The following is a 1621-nucleotide window of genomic DNA, read 5'->3' on the forward strand; positions in this document are numbered from 1 at the left end:
GACACCTAAGAAAGCTGTGAAAAGGAAAGGTGAAGCTGCAAAACATATGCCCCCAGCAAAAGCCTCAAAAGTCTCTGAGGAATACAGAAAAGAGAAGATGAAGGGGAAGAAGAAAATCCAGGAAGAAAAGGAACCACCCAGTTCACCTTCTGGATCAGAAGATGAGGAGCTACTGGCAAGCCTCTGTATGTCTCATCACTTTGTTGATGAAAAGTCCGAACAAAGATTCAATGACATGAAGAATCTCAACACAATTGTTGAGAGAAATGTAAATGTCAGCAACTTCAAGGAGCACTAGGATTAGAAGAAACAGTCACGTATGCTTGCCCACATAGCAAAATTCTGATCAAGGAATTCTATGCTAACCTCTCGAAGAAGATTGTGAGGGCGGGAGACCCGATGTACCATCGAGTGTACATACGGGGAAAGATCCTACACTTCTCTCCAGCAGTGATCAACAAGTTCTTAGGATTGAAGAACACAGTGGTGGCAACCATGGACGAATTGGATAGAGAGATTGATCAGAAGGAACTGGAAATAGCACTCACTGATAGCTATGACGAGAAGAGGAAAGAAGAGATAGCTCCAGTAGACCTGAATTTCGAATCTTCAGTTCTGTTCAAGATCGCCAGATCCAACTGGTTACCAACTCAGCGATCGAGTCTGATCCACAAGAGATTGGCAATACTCATCTATTGCGTGAAGAAGGGAATCAAGATCAATTATGGAAGTATGATCTTTGATCACATTCTGGATAGAGCACTGAACTTCAGAGCAAGGTTCAGGTTACCCTATCCATGCTTGATTCAGAGTATACTCACTAAGCAGTGCCCTGAACTCATTGATCCAAAGGAGAACACTGAGATAATCCAAAAACCTCTGGTGGTTGAGTCAAGGATCAAAAGGAAGAAGGGAAAAGGAAAGAAGGACTACAAGAAGATGCTGGAGACTCTCAAGGATGCTGAGAAAGCACTGATCAAGATGGAGCTCGGACTAAGGAAGCAGGCAACACACTGTCATTGTCAAAAAATTCGTGCAACCGTCCACGAATATGTTGAAGCAACTCTGAGTAATGTGTTCATTATTCATTCAGGTACTCCTCACCTTAATATTACTGTTTTTGATTATTTCATCCATGCCCACAGGGGGAGAAGTTGAGGAAGCCGAAGGAGACCTAGATTCAGAGGAAGAAGACTCAGAAGAGGAGGAAGAAGGAGATGATTCTGAGATGCCTAAACCAACTCCTAAGAAAGTGGAGGTATTGAAGAAGTCAGGAACGAGCAGGAAGGCTAGAAGAGCCAGGAGTCCTTCCGATGACTCATCACTTCGTTTTTGAGTTTTCGTTTGCTTATGATCTAAACTTTTCATGCTTTTGATGATTCTAAGTGTTGAACTGAAGTGTTATGTCTGTTTTTGGTAACCATGTGCTTTGATAACTCTAGTCAGTTTGTCTTGATCCTGGATGAATTCAGTTGAAGGATTCGTGTTTGTGTGCATGATCTGAAATAACCAAAAAGGGGGAGATTGTTAGTGCAAGTATTTGCACGTGTTGTTTTGGTTGTTGAAAGGTTGTTGCAGGACCAACAACCTATGAGAGATTTCAGGAGAAGAATCCGGCGAA

General features: G+C 42.4%; 1 protein-coding gene across 1 annotated transcript; it reads left to right on the top strand.

The window, feature by feature from the left end:
* The first annotated feature begins 46 nt into the window (after positions 1–46).
* On the top strand, positions 47–1336 carry LOC104805003. Its single transcript, XM_010529398.1, has 3 exons — positions 47–175; positions 280–1005; positions 1094–1336. The coding sequence occupies exons 1-3, from the start codon at positions 47–49 to the stop codon at positions 1334–1336; spliced, it is 1098 nt and encodes a 365-aa protein (XP_010527700.1).
* Positions 1337–1621: the final 285 nt, after the last annotated feature.

The sequence above is a fragment of the Tarenaya hassleriana genome, unplaced genomic scaffold (assembly GCF_000463585.1).
Source record: "Tarenaya hassleriana unplaced genomic scaffold, ASM46358v1 Cleome1057, whole genome shotgun sequence".
NCBI lineage: Eukaryota > Viridiplantae > Streptophyta > Magnoliopsida > Brassicales > Cleomaceae > Tarenaya > Tarenaya hassleriana.

Coding starts and splice junctions, on each gene's coding strand:
- LOC104805003 (XM_010529398.1), top strand. CDS start 47: ATGCCCCCAGCAAAAGCCTCAAAAGTCTCTGAGGAATACAGAAAAGAG. Junction 176..279: donor CAGAAGATGAGGAGCTACTG/GCAAGCCTCTGT, acceptor TGTAAATGTCAG/CAACTTCAAGGAGCACTAGG. Junction 1,006..1,093: donor AGCTCGGACTAAGGAAGCAG/GCAACACACTGT, acceptor TTATTCATTCAG/GTACTCCTCACCTTAATATT.